This window comes from Mus musculus, chromosome 10 (assembly GCF_000001635.26).
Source record: "Mus musculus strain C57BL/6J chromosome 10, GRCm38.p6 C57BL/6J".
Classification (NCBI taxonomy): Eukaryota; Metazoa; Chordata; class Mammalia; order Rodentia; family Muridae; genus Mus; species Mus musculus.
In genome coordinates this window covers 74,979,542-75,000,530 of record NC_000076.6, presented here as the reverse complement: position 1 = coordinate 75,000,530, position 20,989 = coordinate 74,979,542, and the positions used below count along the sequence as shown (strand labels likewise).

Sequence of the window (20,989 nt, the reverse complement as noted above, 5' to 3'; positions counted from 1 at the left end):
TCAAGGACCTGGCAGCTCTAATAATGTACCCTGGTCACCAGGACCCCCTACCCCAAGCCAGTGAGGCCCTGGGCTTTCCCTCATCACCTCAGAGTCTGTTCTTGTTAAGTGGGAAAATTGGTTTTTGTTCTTGGATTATACGAATCCCTTAAAACAATAATAATCTGCGTCTTAAGCCCCAGAGCTGTTTTGATGTACGCATAATGAGCAGAGCTAATGCGCTCAGGAAATTAATTACCCCCTGGCCGGGGCAGCTGGGTGGACGGGAGGCAGAGGCTGCTTGGCCTTGATCTTCTGTACAGCTCTGGCCCTGGTCAGCTGTTTTAGGAGGTTTCCGCAGACCCTCCCAGCGGCCACTTAATGGCACCCCCCAAGTCACTCAGGAGAGGAAGGAAAAACACGGTGACTGCTGTGTCCCTATTCCGTGAGCTCAATGGGCTTGGGTCCTGTACATTCTTAGGGGGCTACTCTCCTGAATGAAGCCACAGGACTTGGCTCTCTCAGATGGAGGAGGCCACAAGGTGGCTTGAGCTGATGGTCCTCGGGTTAGCTTACAGAGAGAAAGCAGGACTCGGTTCTATAGCAGTTTCTCTACGCAGCAGAGTTCTGTTAAGCCTGTGCGAAGAGAGCAGCCACGAGGGCCAGGCAAGAGACCCTCTGGCAGCTGACCCTTCTCTAGGAGGACAGTGTCGGTAGAAATGGTGTGTTGTCAGTGGGGCAGGGGACATCTCCAAGGAACTACAGAGGGAGATGCAGACAAGCAAGCGGCGCTGCTCTTCAAAAACACGCAAGGGGTGTCTCCTTAGCATTCATCACCAGCTGCGCCCAGCCCCTTGGGATCTTCCCACTAGAGTGACCTGTCTGTAGTCTGCTGGTACATAATAGCTGGCTGGGTGGGAATGGGAAATTAGACTGATGAGTAATGTTGGCCAATTCCTGTGATGTAGCTACTGACACCTGGCTGACCTGAAGCTATCACTGCGATGTCAGTTCAAAACTTCCTGAAGATAAATTAACTCTTGCAGGCTGGTAAAAGCCAGGGCCAGCTGCTGGGCTGGCCCACACAGGGCTTGGTGCGCTCTTAGGCAAGGAGTGAGTATCTGGGACAGGTACTTGACACCCTCTCCCCCTTCCTTAGAATTTACCAGGAATAGACAAGCCAAATTGTAAGGGAGGCCCCTCCCACCCAAGCCAGGCCATAAGCTGGCTGTCTCCTGCTGTGGTATGGCCAACAAGGCCACAATGCTTGTCTCTCTGAGCATTCTGTAAAGGTATATGAGAGCTACCATGGTGGACATGATGGGATGGTAGAGTTGGCGTCCTGTACCCAAGGAATGGTTTCCAGTGACACAGGAGGACGTATATGATCAGCCATGACGGAGGAAAAGCCGAGTTACAGCGGGGAGTTCACAGGACACAATGGGATGATGACAAAGGCCAGGCTAGGGATGCAGAGCTCTGCCATGCAGGTTTTTCTGGTGCAGGGGGCAGTGAGGTGGACTGGGAAGCAAGTCCCAGACTCCGGGCCCAGGCTTGCTGAGGACCTGCCAAGGGCAAGAAGCCACTGCATAAACGGGGACTGCCAGGAGGGCCTTGGCTTTGGGAGCATCCAGTCTGACAAGAAGAGAGGGTCATGAGAAGGTACTACTGACGTGTGTGTTTGTAGCCTATGTCTCTCTGGCAGCAGATGGAAGGTGGCAGCCCAGGTATCTGAAAGGCCTGTGGGCAAGCCCCAAGGCCTCAGGCCAGTGTGTCTTCCATTCTCCAGAGTGTACACTGCCTAGGTGAAGCGTGGGGTCTTGGGAGAAGACTCCCGCCGCTCACTGCCTGGGCAGACAATATGGACAACTGAGTCCTGCTCACTGATACACCTGCTTCATTCTGGCCCCCTCTGCCTTTCACTCCCATAGAGTCTCTCGGGTCTGTGCCATCAAGGGACCACCAGCCCTTGAGACTCATGGCCACCTCACAAGTTCTGAGCCCCTGTCTGTCATTCCAGGGTCGTGATTTGTGGCTATCATAAACTAACCACATGTGGCCCACAAGCCTCTCTGGCATGATTCTAAACATTAGATGCTATTGTTGGAGCTATGTCCCTAACTAGGTCAGGAGGAGGAGGTGCAGTGGGGACATACTGAATTGAGGATTCCCTGGGGTCCTACTACTGACTGTTGTGGGGCAGGCCAGCTTAGATGGTCACTTGAGTCTCCTATAGGATGTGGGGCGACAGACAGGGGAGGGTTATGGCTTGAGTATAAAATATCTCACAGGCACACATGCTTTAAACTCGATCCCCAGCTGGTGGGCCCGTTTTAGGGGGCTGTAGAACAGTTCGGATTATGGTTTAGCTAGCAGAATTTGGTGGTTGGGGTGGGGGTTATGCCCTAAAGGTGGGACCTGCTTCTAGTTTCTGCCCAAGATCAGTTTCAAGATCTGCCAAGATGTGAACAAGCTGCTCTGTCGTCCCCTGCTGCCTGGCCTACACACTCTAGAACGTGAAGCAAAATCGGTCTTCCCTCGGTTACTCTGTCAGGACTGGGACACATGGTGCAGATGTTCTGATATAATGCCTCATCCGAAAAACTGGCCAGTTAAGGACATTAAGTAACCTGTAGTGTTCCTTCCAATCTCGTCTGTGCATGCTGCAAGAAGGGTTACTGTACACACCTGGCTGCTTCCCGTTTGGAACCCCTTCCTGTGAGAAATGTAACCAGCTCTGTTATCCACAGCTCCACCTGTCTTACTGTAGGCACCTTGCACAATATCCTTCCCCCCACCCCCCCTTTTCTCTCTTTCTTTGAGACAGGGTCTCACTCTGTAGCCCTGGCTGTCCTGGAACGCATTCTGTAGGCCTGCTGGCCTCGAACTCACAGATTCACCTTCCTCTGCCTCCCGAGCTCTGGGACTAAAGGCGTGCGCTACCGTAGCAGTAGCACCGGCATAGTGGTACCGCACAGTTTAACACGTGATTGAAGTATTTGTCCAGGTTAGCCTTTGCATTATCATCCCACTTAAGCCTCCTGAGTGTGCGGCTTTACAGGCTCGTGTCACTATCCCTGGCTTAAACTCCTTAGAACATTTTTGAGAGATGGCTCAATGATTAGGGTCACTTACTGCTCTCACAGGAGAACTCAGCTTCGGTTCCCAGCACCCACATGGTGGCTCACCAACCATCGTTAACTTTTGTGCCAGGGGACCTGATCCCCACTCTGTGACCTCTGACGACACAATACACATGTATGTGTATAAGATGCATACATACACTCAGGCAAAATGCTGATACACATAAAATAAAATATTGAGACAGGATATCATCTTAGAAGCCAGGCAGAACTTGAACTCAGGCTAATCTAGCTTCCTGAGATCTGAGACCTCAGGCGTGAGTTACTACTACACATGACTGAGATTCCATTAAAAAGACACTAAACACGCTTTTTGGGTGCACACATAATAAAGTGCATTGCTCTAGGGGCAGGCCCTTACTGTGTTTTCAGGACTCCTCCCTTCATTAGGGGGCACCCATCAGAGGTGAGCACCACTGGGCTTTCCCTCATACAAGCTAAAAGGTCCTTGGTCTCTAGTTCTCCCCATGCCTCCTTGACTCCTACCCACTCCACAGTGTCTGCTGAATGTCTGTGGCTACAGCATAGGCCATGTGAATACTGGCCTGCCCTTGGAATGCTGGGTCTGACCCATCCAGAAGTGGGAAGGGGCTACTGTCCTGAGGAGCCAGGCCCTAGACAAGGGGCTACTCTAGGCTGCCTGCCTGGAGTGTGGCTGCTGTAGATTCCCCTACCTGCAGAACCTGCACTCCAGCCCAAAGTAATACGCTGCATCTGGCTGGTCTGCTCAATAGTACTGACCAGCTATCTGCAAAGTGAGTAGGAAGTAGTGAGCCTCCCTGAAGCTCAGACTAACTTGTAGGGCTCAGGTGGCCACCATGATCCCACATGAAAGCAAATGGTGGGACAACCCTGGCGACTAATGTCACTAGCGCTGGAAAGGGGGCAAATATTTTTGACAGCGGAAGGACTTGTGAGAATTAAGTAGTAGCTGTGTAACTGTCCCCCATATGTCAATCAATGTGTGCTAGCAGAATTTAGCTTATGCTCACTTGTAGCTCCTAGTCTCCCCACCCCCACCCCAATCAGGCCTTGTCTCATCAGCACAGCAGGCCGGCAGCTATGGGACTGGGGTAGTTTCTGTAAGAGAACATTTGGCACTTTCCAGCTATGCCTTTTAATCTGTCTCTTCTTAAGTGTCCCTCTACCATAAATGGCTTCCAGTGTCCATTAGCTGACCTGCAAAGGGAGAGGCTAGATGGCAGAAGAACTGGGGACTGAGGGCGTCTATAGGTCACAACCATGGGCTGCTGGGGCCAGTGCTTTATTTTTTGTTCACAACCCTCCTGTGGCCACTGCGTGACCCATCTCTGTTATTATCTGAGGAGGACAAAGCCTCTGCCCTTTGTCCATCTGAGCCCCTGAGCTGGCTCACTGAAGGTCCTAAGATGGGAGGATGTGAAGTGGGGTGGGCAGTCCAGTGCTGGCTTACAAGATCAGTCAGGGGGCAGTACACAGGAGAAATCCCCCCATGTCCCTGGGATGTGTTCAACCTCTGGTGGTATCTGGGAGCATACCAGACCAAGCACTGGAAGCCCACATGCGTTTGGAGTCTCCATCCGCCTGCCTGGCAAGGCTGTGAGGAGATTAGAGACCTGGTCGGTCTGAAGACCTGTCAGATCCTGGGGGTGAGCATATGAATCATGGATACACACACAGCACGCTTGCTCCTTGCATGTGCCTGCTGCTGCCCTCCACGGATGCCCTGGAAACCCGCACCGCACCTCCAAGGTGCTGCCCTGTGCTCACTGCAGCCCTCGCCTGCTGGCTCCCTCGCCCGCCCGCCCGCCCAGGAGCCCGGAGATGCTGAAGCTCTCCTTGGCAACACGCTGACGCAGAAATCAGCAGGCGGGCTGGGGGAGGGGATGGGGCGATGGCTCCTTCTTCAGGCATGGGGATGGGAGGGGTCGCCATCAGCCTCAGTGAGAGGAGAGGCAAGGAAGGACCTTGCGGGCAGAGGGGGAAGGTGAGCTCCGAGGAGCTGTGTACACAACCTTGGCACTGGCCCCAAACTTTATTAAGATTTTGCAAAAGTGTGCTCTGTTCGGCTGAGTCCTTGTTAGGGCTGGGACTTTTAGGGCATTCTAGAAGGAAGAAGAGGAAGAGGAGGAGGAGGAGGTGGTAGAGGAGGAGGAGGAGGAGGAGAAGGTGGCGGCTGAGAAGGATGTGAAGGGGGGTGGGCACTGTCCCAGTGTCTGTCTGGAGGGAGAGGTGAGAGGCGCTCCTTGCTGGCAGTCACCAGCACAGCCAGGGCAGCTGGTGGGAGGAATGATAGGACAGCATTGTCTTCGCTCCACAGCCTGTTTGTTTTCTATCAGATATTACTGGTGGAGCATGAAAGGTCAGAACCATTTGGAATCCAGTGAGTTTCCAGCTGTGCTAGGGTTTTCCATCAAGAATTTCCTTTTCTGGTGAATAACACTACTTCCTCAGGCCCGTGGGGATGACGGGGAAAGGGGAGGGAGAAAGGGAAAGAGAAAGAGAGAAATGGAGAGTGTGAGGGATAGGAGAGAAGGGGAGAGGGTGAGAGAGAGAGGAAGGGAGGAGGGAGAAGGAGAAGGAGAAGGGAGAGGGGAGAGGGAGGGAGAGGGAGAGGGAGAAAGGGAAAGAGAGGGAGAGGGAGAGAGAGCGAGCGAGATATGAATGAGAGTGAATGTGTGTGTAGGCTCAGCTGCAAACCCTTCCCTTTAGGAGATACCCTGGCAGACTCAGCCTGGTTCCTGCAAGAGGTGCACACGGGCCTTGATGAAATTCCCTCAGGGGTGAGCCTGAAGGAAGGCTGGAGATAGGAGGCCACAGAGCTCCACTCAGGCCTCCCAGGGCCTGTTCGCAGGAGCTTCTTGCTCACATGTGAGCCTTGATCCATCCACCCTGTGACAAAGTGCTCAATGAAGAGTGGGCAGGATGTGGGCTATAATGAGGGGAGGCACCCAGTGAAGCTTCCCCTGAGATAAGTGCTAGTCCGATGTACGGAGGGATAGTGAAGGGGGCTGTGAACCACAGGATAGACAGGGGTACTGTAAGCACAAGAAGCCCTCAACAGCGATAGCAGAGAAGACAACACGATGGGATTAAGGGTAGGCAGAGCCTGGAAATCTTGGGGCTACTTTTTGATGACAGATTCAGAGGAAGGCAGTCATGAGACTCAGGGATCAAGCACCCTGCCCGTTTAATCCAGGTATGTGGGCACAGCCTGCAAAAGATGGGACGGAGAGCTTGGTCCCAAGGGGCTCTGCCATTCTCACCCTGCAGATGGTATGTGAGGCTGTCAGGTCCAGGCGTGAGAGGCCCATGAGCTGTTTTTGGTCAGCAGAAGTGTACAGAATTTATAGAGAGCCTCTGTGATTGGCAGCTACAGCGTGGCTGGCAAACTGTCCTTTATACCTTTCCCATAACTAACCCCAGAAAGGAAGTGTGCTTTGCCTGACAACTGGTCAACCCCAAACTCTGCCCTCAGCCATGCCTCGGCCATTGGTTAGGAAGCTGCTTCTAGTTAGAACCTCACATGCTGCTGGAGTGGCGACAGCTGGAAAAGTCGGATGGGCTAGAATGTCACTCAGTCACACACAGATGCAGCCTGGGTACAAGGCAGACCCCGGGTGGCAACAGGGCCACCCCTATCTACAGCTTTTCCCCTCACTGACTGGGGATTCTGTCACTACCTGGCACAGTTTCCAGAATGCCCGGATGGTGGTGGGGAGGGGAAGGGAACCCTGCCCTGTGTCTTCATGGCCATCTGATCAGGCTACAGGTTCTTTCTTTGTCCAGCATACTCAGGCATCCACCACTGTGGCCAGAGCCTCCAGCTTTCCACAAAGAATTTGGGACACATGTGCAAAGTTAAGAATCCTTATATGAACTCAGAAGAACAGTAGTCACCGCTTGCCTTAACAAGACCAGACGGAGGAAGAGGTTCCATCTTTACCATTGGCCTTAGAGGCCAGTGTTCCACAGTGGAGAGGCTGGACCCTTATCTCATAGCACGGTGGAGGCTACACATCCATGGATTCCTCGCTGGCATCAATGCCTTCCTCTGGGTACCACAGCTCCAGGCATCCGCAACCCTACTCAGAGATTCTTATTTTCCAGTTCCCGGGGCATTTGCTATAAACGGAGGCTCTAGGTCTACGTTTAGTGGTTCTGCCTGGCACAGTAGCTCCACTACGGAAGACAGCCCTCAAGCAGACCACTATCATTTGTCTGACTGCCACTCTTCTACTAGAGCTGTTCCTGGGAAGAGTGTAGGTAGCTTGGAAGTCTAGCCTTCTGCCTCAGGCGGATCTGAGCATACTGCCTACCCTCTCCATGCAAAAGGCCTACTTCTGCTTAACTGTTTCTTCAGCAGCCCCCTCTCAAGATCTCCTAGCTAACCACTGGACCTAGGTCTCCTTCAGGTTGCCTATGTCCTATTTCATGCCCCTAACACCCCTTCCAACACACTGGTTTTAAGCATAGGATAAGGGACTCAAAGAACCTCAACAATGGCCCTACAGCCTATCCACCAAGCCCAAGGTCAGGTCTTGGCACCTTGGACTTACTCTTCTTAACCAGATCATCGCTAGACTCTTCAGAGCAAGAAGGAGACCTGGGCGGGGGTTGCCGTTCTCAGGACCTACATATCCTGCAGTGCTGGTAGGAGCTTAGTGGGTTTGCTACATTGCCACATGGACCACCAGTGACGCCCAGCCAGGCCTTACGTTGGATTTCCTCAGCAAGTGGCACAGGCACAATCACGTATTCACTGTACTGAGGGCAAGGTGACATGGAAACCTGGGCAGTGGAGCCAACAAACACTATAAGGAAAGTTCCCAAGTTCCACCTGTTGGGGGAGGCGTCGTCATAGCTGATAAAGGAGGGGGGTCCTTGCCTGCTGAGCCCTATGGAGTCTAGGGGTTGTGGTGCCATTTGGAAGGTGTCAGAGCAGGTTCATCTAGGTCAAAGTGATGTCCCTCAGGCTGAAGGAGTCGTAGAAAGTTGAGGTCTTATGGGATACCATCATGACCCTGTCCACTGGGGCTCATAACTCGACGAGAATGCCCCTGAAGTCCCGTGTCATGCATGAACTCACCATGTTCCACACCACATTCCCCCCTGCAACCCCCCAACATAAAACATGGGGTGTGCTCATCCCATCTTATGGAACCACTCACAGCGCCGTCCACGTGGCTGGGCAAGGCTCAGTAACAGCCCTGGACCAAAGTCTCTCTCTGCTCCTACAAGTCCACCTGCTTCCTGGGAACCAACAGTAGAAACCTAGGCTCTACTCACCGTCTGGTTGTCCTCATAGAGCTTCAGGTCATAGCCACTGAGCTCCACACAGAAGATGATGGCTGTGACGCCTTCAAAGCAATGGATCCACTTTTTGCGTTCTGACCTCTGCCCGCCCACGTCCACCATCTTGAAGGTAAGCTCCTTGAAGGTGAACTTGTTCTCCACAATGCCCGTGGTCATGTCCCGGGAGCGTAGGATATCCTCCACCGTGGGGATGTAGTCGGGCGCTGCGATGCGCTCCAGGTCGTTCAGGTAGTAGGCTGCATTGTCCTCCAGGTGGTACTCGCTAGAGCGGCCAAAGCAGGCCTGGGCCCCTGGGTCAGCCCAGAGCCGTCGCATGACACCCAGCAGCTCAGGTGTAATCTCACCCTTGCTCTCTGCTGGGCCAGTCAGAGCAAAGAGCTGCACAGCGTCGTAGGCACGGTCAGGGTTGTGGAAATCGATCTTGAGGGCAGCCAGGGCCCGGATGATCCGGGTCAGCGAGTCGATGGCGTTGTAGATGATGAGGGGCTTGTACTCCTTGCAGGCGTCCAGGTTGAAGCCCCCGCTGTGGATGATCTTCATCTGCTTGACGATGGTGCTCTTGCCCGAGTTGCTGGTGCCCAGCAGGAGAAGTTTGATTTCACGGCGCTGCCGCTGGCTTTCGGAGCGCAGGTGGCGGTCAATTCTCCGGGACCGCCTCGCTGCCTCTTTTTCCTCTGAGCTTTGCCGACATCCCATGGTCCGGCAGCAGCGGGCCACCCCCCAGATGCAGAACACAGGGTGGGCGCCTCTCCCCCTCGCCAAACAGAATGGTCACAACGAGGGATGCTCAAACGTGGGCTGGTGTGACGGGCAGATGAGAGAGGCAGCTGACCCGGCCGTGCTCAGCACTGGCTTTGGGGCGAGGCTGTGTCACAGAGCAATCCCTGCCCCAGTACCGCTTCTCCTGTGGGCATGGCGCTTGGTGCAGTGGGGCAGAGACCACACCCTCCCCTCTAGTGACACTCCACCTCCCTTGTCAGCAGTGTGGCCTGATTTGCCGTAGTCATTCCCTGTACTCTGCCACGGTAGGAAGCTGTCCGCTTGCGTCTGCCCAGGCTACTGCTGTCTGCTCGCTGGTTGCTGTGGCGATGTTTCTAAGCACGGCTGGAGGGCCCAGCGCTCCCTGAGGCCCCCCTGCCTCAGGCTGCTCCGGCTCCCTGCCTTGCATCCGGCCCTTCACCTAAGGAAAGAGAGAACAGCATGAGCTACCTCCCAGGCCCACCTCGGGCTGGATGACGGAAGGGAGCAGCCACTGGGCCTCAGAAAACAGCACTACGGTTCAGCAACTCCCAGACCTTTAAGTGCTTCAGGGTGAGGGCCCAGCCCACAGCAAAACAAATATGCTTGGCCGATGCCTTCAACTCTGCAATCTGCTTGAGACCAGGTGCAGGGCAGACCTTGAGTTGTGCAAGGCTCTGGCCCGCTGACCCCACGCTGCGTCCACCTCTACCACCGCTTCCTGCCTACTACACCCGGCTGACTCTGCCCCTCTGAATCTGTCTGTCTGACTGGGGCTCCACAGTACAACCCTGCTGTGGGTGTCCGCTCCCCCAGGACAGGGAGGGGGCTCAGTGCCACTTGACTTCACAGCACAGTCCTGGCTGTGGCCCTGCCTGAAGAAGGCCAGGGAAAACTGTGTATCTCCTGACTTCCACCATCTCTCTCGTCCTAGGGCCAGATGCATGTGTAGAGCAGGGTCAGGATAGAGCTCTGGCCCTGATGTTCCTTCCAGGGGGAATCAGCCGATGGGGGCACCATGGAGTCTTGCGCCAGCGAAAGCTCGGCACAGGAATGGTCTTGGGGGATGGCCAAGGCCTGAGAATCAGGGCAATACCGAGATAACCTGTCTAGGGAGGCAAGAAACGGTGGGGAGGCTCTCAGAAAACTGGGACTCAGAGTCCAGGTGTGGTTGCTGTGCTCAGGTCCTATGAAGGGCTCAGGGTGAGTCTTTCTCGAAGGCTCTCTGTGGGCCTGAGCGTTAATGGAGAACAGCTGTATTGACAGCTGGATCCAGTGACACCTGTTGCCTACCACGGGCAAGGTTACCCCCTAGATCTCAACATGACCCTCTGGGTGGCTGGGGCATGTCTCCTCCAGCAGGGGGCTCAGTTCTGCCTCTGCCTGGGAGCCCAGGGTGCCCCACCCCCACACCATGGCCCATCTCTTGCCTTCTTTCTTTCCTCTGGTATGTCTTTGCCTGGCTATTGAGCCTCGGGTACTTTAAAACCCATCTAATGTCCCCTTCCCTGATACCAGGCTCTGGGATGGAAGGCCCAAGGCAGACAAGTTTCTAACACAGGCAAGGGCCTCTCTCCACCTCCACTCCTAGGTGTAACCAGCACCTGAAACTCAGCCTACCCAACTACCGACGTTACTCTTTATACATCTGACTTGGACCCTCAGGAAGTGGCAGCCCATCCCCCATGCTGGCCATGACAGGCCTTGCTTGGAACCAAGCCCCAGGGCCCACAATTCAGACTTTCTCCAGTGGCCATGGCCTCTGGTTTTCTCCAACCCTTTGGGCCCACCTTCTCCAACAGTATCTCTGAAGCCACCTCTCTCCCTGAGTCCACGCTTGCCACCACCTGATGCTCTCAGGGTGTAAATCCTGGTCTTCACACGGCCTTTTGTCAGGTACCCTGTGGCCTCTCAGCACCTTGGGCAACTTACTCCACATCTCTGAGCTTGTCCGCCACCCCCATGCTCAAAGGTGTACAGGAGGAGGGACTGAGAGTCTAGCACAGAGCCTGGTACGCTTTAAGGGCCAGCCAGAAGCAGTTACTGTTTCTGTCCCTGGGAACAGCCTCTAGGTATCTTAACCTCCTCAGCCAGAGCTCATCCACTCCCCAGCCCACTCCTCACCACTGCCTTCCCAGCAGCCCTCAGCCCACGTGCCGCATACATGACCTCCTGCCTTGCCCTGCCCCACCCCACCAAACCACCGGCAAAAGGTGCTAAGTGAGCAGTGCACAGTGGGTCCGCAGTGCTTGGCGCACAGTGGGCCCTCGAGCAGGTACTGAGTAAGAGAAAGGGAAGGCAGATAAGGGTAAAGAACTACTCCACGGCTCGAGGTCCCACCCCCGGGGCAGCCACGAGGGAGTGTGCTAGAGACACCCCAGATGCAGAGCTGCTCAGACTAGTCATTAGGTGTCATTCAAACCATCCCAAGATGTCTCAGAACGGAAGCCTTGAGACACAACTGCTCCACGGTGGTGGCACACAGACGGCACACGTGGAGCCCCACACTCGTGTACAGCTGTTTAGACAGAGGTCTAGCTGCCACTTCCCAGCAGTAAGGATTTGGGGGGGGGTCTCTGCTGTACATTTCCTTTAAGGAACTTTCATTAGGAAGGACTGTAAGCAAATGGCATGGCATTGATGCTTGTCTGAGCCTCTTCTGGGTCAATGTGAATGCCCCTGGTCCTCACTGAAGCCCTGACAGTCCCCGCCCCGCCCCCCCCCCACTCCCTAGAGTATAAAGGTGTGTTCCACCTTCAGCCTGCTGTGTGTGGGGATGTCGTCCCAGGAAGCCTTTCTAGTAGGACCCTCAGGACAGGTGACAGTCACCATACTTTTAGCACATGGTTTAGTCTAGATGGGTGACCCTAGTCTAGGTAGAGGACTCCAAAGTTATGATTCCTGAAGGGAGTGTGGGGCAGACCCTTGCCTCGGTCTGTCCACTTCCTGGCAGTGTATACCCGGTCTCGCCACTCCCGCAGCATGGCTCCGGTGAGCCTGTTTGGCCCTGCTTGCGCTAGGACCCACTGCTCTCCCTGACTACCTGTCTTAGGTATCTCTTGCTGGAACTCTGCCAAGCAGGAGGTGTGGCCTCCATTCAGTCCCTCTATGCTACTTCTGCTTCAGCACTGTGTCTGCCTGCTCTGTAGTGTCTCCTGCCAGGCACAGATCTCCTGAAGACGGGTGAAGCCACGGGGTTCAGGAAAAAGGCGGGGTCCCTGGTGGACCTGACAGTAGAGCAGGCAGGTCTGTGTGGGCACCTGAGCATGGCACAGCCCTCCCTATCTCGCTCCTGCCTAGGTGGCCCCCTCCTCAGCCCCGGATCTGGAGAACAAAGAGAAGCAGCCTGGCCTCTTGGTCTCAAGTGATAGCGAAGGATTTTCTCTGTTTATGGGCATGTGATCTGCACTTCAGGAAATGAGTTTCACCACCAGCAGGCTGTGGGGGAACTGGGAGAGGAGGTTGGGGGCGGGGGGGGGGGCAGCAGGCTGACAGTAGGGAAGCCTTATCTGTTGCTGTCTAGAAACCTAGAGCCCAGGGCTGGTCAGGTGATCCCTGATAAGTAGGCACTGGTTGCTAGAGGACAGTGAGGTAATAGAGGAGAGATTGTGGCCAGGCAATGAGCTCCTGTCGTGGAGGATATGTAGGGCAGCAACTGTCACAGTGAGGGTGGGTCCCCCGCCAGAGTCATCCTCTGCTAGATCCCCAGGGTATCAGAGACCTGAAGCAAAGAAGCTGATGAGCCTACCCAGAATTCTCTGAGTAGCTCTGTGGGGTCTGGTCCCGCTTGGGCGACGGGAGTGTAGTAGACAGAACTGGGAGTTGGTGATAGATGCTATGCTCTAAATGGAACCTCAGCCAGTCCTACCTGCTGAGGCCGGGCTCCTGTGTGTCTTTATGTCAAGTCTACCTGGATTTTACTGGGTCTGGAGGGACTCCTCATATCTCAGAATGAACCTCGATGTCATCTGACCAGAGGTGAAGGCTCAGTGGGTGCCCACGTGTGTTGATGTTTCCTGGACCAGAAACTGCTCATGGGTCCCCAGGGTGATACCCAGGATCGCACCAGCACAGTGCCTTTGGGTATGGCTAGAAATAACAGAAGTAGTAGGAAGAGGAGAACCTTGCACAAGGGCTTGGGATTGTGTGGGTGTGGACAAGGACGATGAACCACACTCACTGTGGAACTGAAGGGAGGTCAAAGTGCCTTATCAGAGAGATCAGAGATGAGGGAAGTATGAGGAGAGAGGGACAGGCATGGTAGGAGAGAAGCCTATCTGGAGCTTGGGGCGTGTGTGTGTGTGTACATGTGTGTATGCCCATGTGGGGTATGTGTGTGTGTATGTGTGTGTGCATGCAGGACAAGCGTGCATGTGTTCCTGCTTAAGTAGATCTGTGCAGCTGTCCCATGTGATGGGGTAGGTCAGTTCCACATGGTATCCCGGTATCCTCAAGGCAAGGTGGCCATGGACAAGAGGGACCAGCTGGTGTGCAGCGGATTAGAATGGGGCTTGGAAAACCGGCCAGTGCATCATCTCAGACTTAGGACATCTCAGAAGTATGAAGCCGTGGTTTTGAGCTTGGGACTCGGGGTGTCTGTGCACCAAATAAGGCAAAGGCTAAATCCCTAAATTTCCTCAGGTAAAGACGACAGAGGTCAGACCACAGGCAGGGCAGGAACAACTGCAAGTGACAAGGTGCTGAGCTTTATTGTTAAAAAAAAAAAAAAAATCTGGAGCTCCAGGTGGGAGGGCGGGTCAAAGGTGGAGTGCACTGGCAGCAGGTCTGCAAAGGCAGGTAAAGCTGGCCTCCCAGCAGGCGATAGATGACTGGATGACGGCAAGCAAGTGGTGGGGCAGGCAGACAGGTGGGTGCCTGAGGATGAGGGGGATGCCGGGGCAAGGCCTGAGGCAGCTGTGAGTGTGGCTGGAAGGACAGGTGGCATCAAGATCCAAGGGCAGACCAAAAGCCAACAAATGATTGGATGGTACCACCAAGCTAGGACAGACTGGGGATAGCTCTGTCACACAGATTCCAGGGGAGAGGACCCTGACACGGGACAGGGCTAAGGGGCAGGTGGATGCAATGGCTAGTGAGGCCAACGCTGCATGGCAGTGGTGGGGTGATGACTGGGTGGGAGTAGGGAGGAGATGAGGCATCCCTAGCGCTGTCCAGCAAGGCTGAGAGCTAGGGCCACTGTTGGAGAGGAAATACTGAGAGTGGCAAGCATGGTGGTGACAACCATGGAGTGTGGAGTGCGGGATCTCAGTACAGATATGCAGACTGTATCCATCAGCAAGCCCATCCCAGCCCTCATTCAGATGCATGAGCTAGAGGCATGTATAACAAGATGGCGTTGCCCGGGCTGATGATGCTCAGCAGTTTTCTGTGGCTCCTCCCCACCCACCTTGCACTCTTTACAAGCTCCACGCTGGCCTCCATCATGCCACTGTACAAAGACTGTTGGTGTGCAGCATCCACACCTGATCCCGCTCCGGGACTCCTGTATTAAAAGCTCTCACTCCTTCCAGTTCCAAGGCTAAAACTCTCAGTCCATGCCAACCATCTTCTTCAAGACCCTCACTACCTCTCTGAATCTGAAGCAGTATTCTCAACCTGTGGATTGTGACACCTTTAGGTTGTCACATATCAGATATTCTGTATATAAGATATTTATATTGTGATCCATAACAGTAGAAAAATTATAGCTATGAAGCAGCCACAAAAATACTTTTATGGTTGGAGATCACCGCAACACGAGAAACTGTATGAAAGGCTTACAGAGCAGGAAGGCTGAGATCAAACGGTCTAGAGTCTCGGAGCCGGGCATCTCTATTCATCATTTGATCAGTCTACCTTCACTGTGCGCTGCCCCTTCCTAAATATGGCCCTCTCTGTCCTGGAAGAGATATGAAGTGACAACCCGAACCAGGCCAGAGACACAGTTACAGTGTTAGGTCTCTGGGGATCTTTGCATCTTGGACCCTTTATATTAGTTAACTTTGCTCTTGGCCTATCCCTATAGCTTACAGTCCCCAGAGGTGTGACCCTTCCCCACCCACCACATCAGACATAGGACTTGGACAGCACAACACACATCTATGGCTGCTAGAACCCACTAAGACAGAGGCGAGCCGTTGAACTCTTCTCTTAGAACTACTTCTGCAACAGTCTGAGAGCTGGCTCCACAAGAGCACTGGAAAAGCAGCCAGGACCCAAGTCACCAAGCACCTTTTTCCAAGCCGGCTGACTCTAGGGTGGGAAGGTTCGTCTATCAGCTGATAGTCAGGCTCCTTTACTACCGTGTCCTAGCATCTCACAGACAAGCAGCCTGGCTCCTACCTGTCTAGACCCCTGGATACCATCCCTGCTAGTCTCTCAGGAAAGCCTGGCTCATGCTGAGCCTGGGCCACCAGAAAGGCTATTCAGACGGAGAATTGGTCATACCCAAGACCCAAGACTGTTAGCCACAATGAGTACAACCCAAAAAGGTTGTAGGTAGCCAAGCCCAGGGTATGTCAAGACAGTGAGGCTGTATGCTGACATACCATTGGGCTACTAACTGTCCCCAAATAACACCCACCTTGAATGCATGAAGAATTCCACTGTCTTACACCCCAAGCGAAAGCCCTGGCCTGGGGCGTCTCCTGTCTCTGTGTGGGGAGTAGCCTAAGGTACAATCAGTAGCCCCCTTAACAGAGTCCTTTCTAATCCAAGGGAGCTACTTGGTCGGCTTGCACCTGCCTGACCCTGGCCTGTTCTGATGTTTCCCTTGGGAGCCAAATGTCCCTCGATGGGAATGTCCCTCAGTCCTGCCCCTACCCTCCACCTCCTTTTCTCGGATGCCTTGCGTCCTGGCCGTGGCAGCCCTTCTGGCTCCTCTGCTCCTTTGGCACCCATGCTGTGGTAACGAGGATGCTGCTCAGTGGTGGCAAGCTGAGCTCACCAGGCCCTTCTTCCAAATATGGCTGTCAGGCAGAAAGGAGAACGTTCCAGGTCCACAGCCATCCCCTATCTCAGTCTGCAAGGGCTAGCAGGAATGGTGCATCTGAGGTTCCCTGAGGCAGTTCATGCACTGGTGGCCTTAGGGTGGCTAGCTCACCGGCCAGGAGGCTTCCCAGGATCAGAGGGCTCATTCATCTCCTTTATGAGTTCTCAGATGAGAGAGGTGGTCTGTACACACGTGCCATGAATGGATTCTTTGTGGATCCATTTTACGTGTATATATTCTTTTAAAGATTTATTTATTTTATGTATGTGAGTACAATTATAGCTGCCTTCAGACACACCAGAAGAGGGCATCAGATCTCATTACAGATGGTTGTGAGCCACCATGTGGTTGCTGGGAATTGAACTCAGGACCTCTGGAAGAACGGTCATTGCTCTTAACCACTGAGCCATCTCTCCAGCCTCACATGTGTATTCTTGAACAGTAGAGGAGAGCTTTGGGCTAGCCTCTGAGAATGTCTGCCTCAGGGAAGTCAGTCGGCTTGGGGGGAAAGTACTGGAACCAAGCTAGGGCTTGGTTGCCTATTCTACAGCAGGAGCATGCCCCCTTGGGCAGCTGGAGCCACCAGGAGAAAGAGGTATTTAGGGAAAGCAGGCCCAGACGCTACAGACACTCGGTCCCAGCACTCAGGAGGCTGAGGCGAGAGGGTCATGAGTTCTGGACTAGCTTGAGCTATATAGTAAGCCTTGTGTCAAAAAAAAAAATCCTGATGAGTCCATTAATGAACACACCAATAAATACTGGGCCCTCTCGTTTACCTCTGGAACTGAATTTCCTGAGTGGACACCTGCCATGCTTTTATTTCAGAAACTGAAGAAGGAGGAAAGCCTTGTGCCTGTGGTTGCTACTGATAATATGTTTCCTCCCCTCTTAATAAGGAACTATTTCTCCTGCCTCTTCACGCCTGCCTTACTAGCCGCGTGCTCTCTGCTTCAGCCAGACACTGGATGCTCGTTCCTTTATTCCTCTCCTGCTGAGGCTAAGCAGCCCTTGCCAGACCTGGCCTGCAGGAGGAGTCTTCGTGCTGTCTGACCCTCAGGCTGGCTGGACTTCCTTTCTCTGTCCATTTCTGCCTTCGCCGAGTATGAGGTTGACCAGAGAAGCCAAGAAAGACCCCATGGCTGTGGAGGCTGTTCTTCTCAGGCAGATCTGGATGTAGTCTTATCTCTACCTGTTAGTGGAACGGCCCTCTCGCAGTCTAGGGTCTCAGCAGACCCTTCAAAAATCCATTTCCTATGTGTGTATCCTTGAGCAGTGGCGGACAGCTTTGGGCTGGCCTCTGGAGTGTCTAGGGAACTCAGACAGTGGGCTTGGAAAGAAGGTGCTGGAAGCAAGCTTGCGCTTTCTCATGTATGCTCCTCTATAACAGGAGCAAGTCTCCTCGGGCAGCTGGAGTCGCCGGGGCAAACAGATACTTAGGGAACCTGGCCCCAGAAGCTTATGGCTACAGAGACTCAGTGGGTATCTCCACGCCCATCTCTCACACCTATTTGTGATCATCCTTGCCCATGCATGTGTAAGAGTAAGTGTGGTGGTTGGTTATGAATTTGGTTATGACTTTGTAGAGGTCTAGAGAGGGGGTGACTTCCTCAGGAGAGTCAACAGAACTCAATATTCATCACCTCCCACCCCCAGCCCCTGTACCTCACGCTACATGTTCCTCCTAATCTAGCCACATCTGGGTATAACCCGCTGCAATGTTTTTCCTGAAATGGATTTATCCTTTTAAAAACTTAACTGTATACTTTAAGAACTTTGAGTGGAAAGCCAGAGTCGTTCATCACAGAAATGATCTGGAATACATAACAGCGAGAAGAAACTGCTTTTGCTGCTAGCCTGGGGACTCGTGTCTGCAGAAGGGCCAGGCGAGGTCACTGGCTGTTTGTTAAACAACAAGGATTAGTGCCCGATGGATGGGGAGAGCCACACTGGCACCAAATTGGGAGTTTCTCCTTGAAGGAAAAGGATTGAGAGATGTAAAAAGGGTTACCTTCCTTATGGAAGAGGCCAGCCCGGGACCACTTAGGGTTTGGTGGCCACTCCTGTCCCTTGCTAGGAGAAGCTGGATTCTGGAGCCACTGCGTTCTGAGAATAAAAATGGGATGTGCCGGGCGTGGTGGCGCATGCCTTTAATCCCAGCACTTGGGAGGCAGAGGCAGGCAGGTTTCTGAATTCAAGGCCAGCCTGGTCTATAGAGTGAGTTTCAGGACAGCCAGAGCTACACAGAGAAACCCTGTCTCGAAAAAAAGAAAAAAGAAAAAAGAAAAGAGGGGAGGGGAGGGGAGGGGAGGGGAGGGGAGGGGAGGGGAGGGGAGGGGAGAGGAAAATGGAAAATGGGATGCACATAAGGCTTGGGCCCTCTCTGCTGGGACTGTGAGGGAATTGGATTACTGGGCCATGGTATCAACACTGTACCCCTTGCCTTGGCCAGAGGACTCCTCATTCCCACTTCTCTGCTGAGCTGCACTGGCGTGGTTAGTGATATATCCTCTGCTCTTTTGCTCAGCATCTTAGATCTGCATCTGCGCTTCAGGCTTAGTCTCAACTCTGATCCATGTGGCCAGTGGATCAACAAGTCCTCTATGCCCTCTCAGACTTGGGCCCGTGTTTTGCTCTGCTCCAAGCAGGGGGACAAGGGGTTGACTGGGCTCCATTTCTGTACCAAGTAGCTCATGATATGGTTAGAAGATAACCAGACCATTCTTGACGCACTGTGGCAGAAGGGACACAAGGAAGGACGTAGAACAGAGACTAGTGAAGAACAGCTGAAGACACATTCAGAGCTGACCTCACGGCAACAGGGGACTGTTGGCGACTGGGAGATTATACCCATACGCTGGGGCAGGGTTCAAAGTCTGGGAGCGGCCCTCTGAAGGGTTAGGGCTCTTGAGGAGGCTAGCACCACAGGCAGGAAACTGTGGTGGATGTGTTGAGTGTTTTGGGGGAGGACTGTGGCAGGAATGGATGCCATATGGGACACCACAGGTGTCGCCAGGCTCCCAGAGCAGCGGTTTTCCTGGGTAGAGGAGGCACTTCTGCATCACGGCCCCACCACATTATAGCGTTAGGTGCCGGATGGACGCCACCTTGGGAAGGCTGGAGCAAGCGAAGTCAGAGCAGAACCTACTTTCAACTGGGTGACGGGGTGCATGTTTCCAGCTGAAACGTCCTTTATGAACAGTGGCTATTCAGTCCTCATGGAGCCTTAGGGTTAAGGGCAGCTCTCAAGGCTCAGTACCCCATGGTGAGTGAGTGGTATAGGGCCACGTGCACACAAACCCTACCCTGGCTTCCTCTGTGCCTTTCCCCTCACCCAGTGTGGACTGACTGCGGGAAAGGTCCCCTAGTTCATTTAGGCTTTTGATATGACATGTATTCTGGGACTGAAAAGCCACATCTTCCCAAGGAGATAAAAACCTCTGTTTGCTTTAATGCCAGTGGCACTGAACAAAGACAGAGCAGGTATTTCCTCCAAGGAAATACCCTCATGGGAAGGGGCCTGTACAAACCACCTCTTCCTTCCCATTACCCTACAGAAAACCTCTAGTTCCACCTTCCTGGTTCTATTTCTCACCCTTCAGGCCCACAGTGCCTAACACATGTGACATTTTTCAGACCCCTTTGGAAAGTGTGCATGAGGCTAGCTCCATGGTAGTACTGGACCTTGCCCCAAGAAGAAAGGGCAGACTGGCCCTCCCAGGAACCCCTTCCCCAACTCTACTATGTGTGTTGCCTTCCCTGAGATCCCCCCACTGTGGGCTTGTCTGGGCTACTGCTCTGTCCCCATCCCCCTGCCCCCCAGCTGCCAGTTCTACTTCCTTCAAAGCAGGTGCTCTGTGAAAAGATTTGCAGAGCAGATGGATGGATAGATGGACCAATACCAAAAGATGTTTGCACAGAGCTCGAAGCTTCCCAGGGCTTTCTTTGGAGTGCATTACCTAAGGTGACCTCGCTTAGGAGTCTGTGGTGGAGGGATCAAACACTGACAGTCGTAGGGACCTCAAGCCCTGAGGTCTCCGCTGGCCCTCGGACACTCCTGAGTTGACTGGGACCTGATTCTGGTGAGATTCCAGGGTCCCTCTTTCTGTGTTCCCGACTTTTCGGCTCCTGCTTTCTATATTCCTCTTTAGATGGACGTCTCGCCTGTCCTTTCTGAATGGGAGGCCTGTCCAACAAAGACCCCAAACTTAAAGTTTCTAGCTCTTTCTTCTGTGTGGGGCAAAGTCGTCCTCCTGAAGCCTCTGCCCTCTCTCCCACGGTCCAGCCCTCCCTGCCTGACGCAGCTATGTGCTTACCACACACTCCACAATGGGCTGTTCTTCAACCCCATGTACTCCTCTCCCTGGTTTCTGGCTCTCAGACCAACAAGTTCTCCCTTCCTGATTCTCTGGCCCTTCACTAGTCTCTTCCTCCTGGTCTCTGTTCCAGCCTTCATTCCGTACTCTTGTTAGTCCCTGGGCCCTAGACCTGCATCCTCTGTCCCCATCCTATACCATTCTCTCCTCCTGGTCCTTCCTTGCCTAAGCACTTCTCTTACTGGTTCCCAGACCTTCCTCTCTCAGTTTCCATGCCAGAGCCATCTCTTCCCTTTAGCTTGCTCCCAGACTCTCCTACGGAGCCTGGCGACTTTCACGAATCCTTTGTCTCTCCTGTCTCAGAGAAATGGGTTTTCAGGTTGGCCTTTCATGGAAACTCACATATATTATCCCCAAGCAGCTCACCCTGTCGTACCCACCACCACCCCCTCTGTCTCTGTGACTTCGTGCCTGCTGTAGATCATGGGTCACACATCTCAAGTAGAAGGATCTCCCCTATGCAAACAAAC

At 53.6% G+C, this 20,989-nt stretch overlaps 2 protein-coding genes across 9 annotated transcripts in view; one reads left to right on the top strand and one right to left on the bottom strand.

The window, feature by feature from the left end:
• The window catches only part of Rsph14 (radial spoke head homolog 14 (Chlamydomonas)), a 75,166-nt gene that overhangs the window by 32,112 nt on the left and 22,065 nt on the right, over positions 1-20,989 (top strand). The gene's annotated exons all lie outside the window — the stretch shown is intronic.
• Positions 1-20,989, bottom strand: part of Gnaz (guanine nucleotide binding protein, alpha z subunit) — a 49,731-nt gene that overhangs the window by 16,377 nt on the left and 12,365 nt on the right. For all 4 annotated transcript variants that reach the window (NM_010311.4, NM_001358848.1, XM_006513235.4 and 1 more), the window contains one exon: positions 8,391-9,597. In NM_010311.4, coding sequence (NP_034441.1) covers positions 8,391-9,113 — 723 coding nt within the window. In that variant the 5' untranslated portion in view covers positions 9,114-9,597. The remainder of the gene's footprint in view (positions 1-8,390; positions 9,598-20,989) is intronic.